The sequence below is a fragment of the Perkinsus marinus genome (assembly GCF_000006405.1).
Source record: "Perkinsus marinus ATCC 50983 genomic scaffold scf_1104296945264, whole genome shotgun sequence".
NCBI classification, from domain to species: domain Eukaryota; phylum Perkinsozoa; order Perkinsida; family Perkinsidae; genus Perkinsus; species Perkinsus marinus.
In genome coordinates this window covers 1-1,131 of record NW_003211179.1, presented here as the reverse complement: position 1 = coordinate 1,131, position 1,131 = coordinate 1, and the positions used below count along the sequence as shown (strand labels likewise).

At 48.8% G+C, this 1,131-nt stretch overlaps 2 protein-coding genes across 2 annotated transcripts; both read left to right on the top strand.

Moving 5' to 3' along the window:
* Nucleotides 1-19: 19 nt before the first annotated feature.
* Pmar_PMAR004794 (hypothetical protein) lies at nt 20-175 on the top strand (the record flags this gene model as incomplete). The annotated part of the gene is made up of 1 exon (XM_002779818.1): nt 20-175. The coding sequence occupies one exon, from the start codon at nt 20-22 to the stop codon at nt 173-175; it is 156 nt and encodes a 51-aa protein (XP_002779864.1).
* Nucleotides 176-354: 179 nt separating this feature from the next.
* Nucleotides 355-1,063, top strand: Pmar_PMAR004793 (conserved hypothetical protein; the record flags this gene model as incomplete). The annotated part of the gene is made up of 4 exons (XM_002779817.1): nt 355-459; nt 634-813; nt 866-1,006; nt 1,028-1,063. The coding sequence occupies 4 exons, from the start codon at nt 355-357 to the stop codon at nt 1,061-1,063; spliced, it is 462 nt and encodes a 153-aa protein (XP_002779863.1).
* Between the last annotated feature and the right edge of the window lie 68 nt (nt 1,064-1,131).

Genomic DNA, 1,131 nt, shown 5'->3' with positions numbered 1-1,131 from the left:
AAAATCTACGAGAATTCCCATGGTCACCAACACTGGTGTTATCTCTGTTCAGGCGGACGACCCCAAATGGTTAGTAGATCAGATGTTGGAGAAGCACGTATCGAAAGTCGTGAAGCCTCTGAAGGGCGCTCAGGTGGACACAGACAGTTTCTCGGAAGCTCTCAAACCGCGGTAGTCTCGAAGAATGGTTTTCTGGGGATATTGTCGAAGTATGCAGACATGTGGCGCTGTCGTTGGTGGGCGAACCAGTGATGTACCCGAGAATGGCCGATTTTCTCCGAGTTATGCACAGCCCTCCGTACAGTATGTCGACGTTTTTGGGTATCATTTCGTGGGGCGTGACGGTGTATGATGATGGTAGTTACTAATGGACAACACCCTGAGGAGCTGGGCAGTCTCCCTCAAGTGACTCAACTGTATATTTCTATTGATGCACCGAATAGTGAGAAGCTGAAGAAGGTGACGGGGAGCATTCAACCGAGACGGCTGCCTTAGTTTTGGTAGTCCCTCAGAAAGTGAAATCGATCGTCGAAGAAAATACTGAGTTTGTTGATTTCAATCATTGGGTTTCGACATGGAGTTGAAATAATTGCGATTTTATGTGGAGGATGGAATTGGTTTTTTGGCCGTCAGGTGGACCGGCCTCTTTTCAAAGACTATTGGGAGAGGCTGTTGGCGTCATTGGAGGCAGCGGCTGAGAAGGGGGATAGTCAAAGGAAAGTGGCGAGATTGACGTTACTGAAGGATGTTAATGATGAGGACATATTTGGCTACGCCAAGTTGATCGATTTGATGAAGGCTGATTTCATAGAGGTGGATGCTTGCTCTCTTCTTGGGGAGTGTGATGGGCTAACCTTCTTATCAGGTGAAAGGGGCGACCTACGCTGGATGGGATCGGGATGCTACGGGATTAACGATGGCCAACTGTCCGTATTTCGATGATATCATCAATTTCGCACAGAAAATAGAATGCGAGTTGAGTCCTACCAGCCCTCTTCGGCTTTGTGTGTGTAGCTTTTGAGGTTAGGTTGGGTGGGGAGTATGCCCTGTTGGCCGTGCATGAGCACAGCTGTAGTGCCCTGTTGGTGCGGCGAGGGCTGCAGGAAGCGGTGTGGATTGACTTTGATAAAT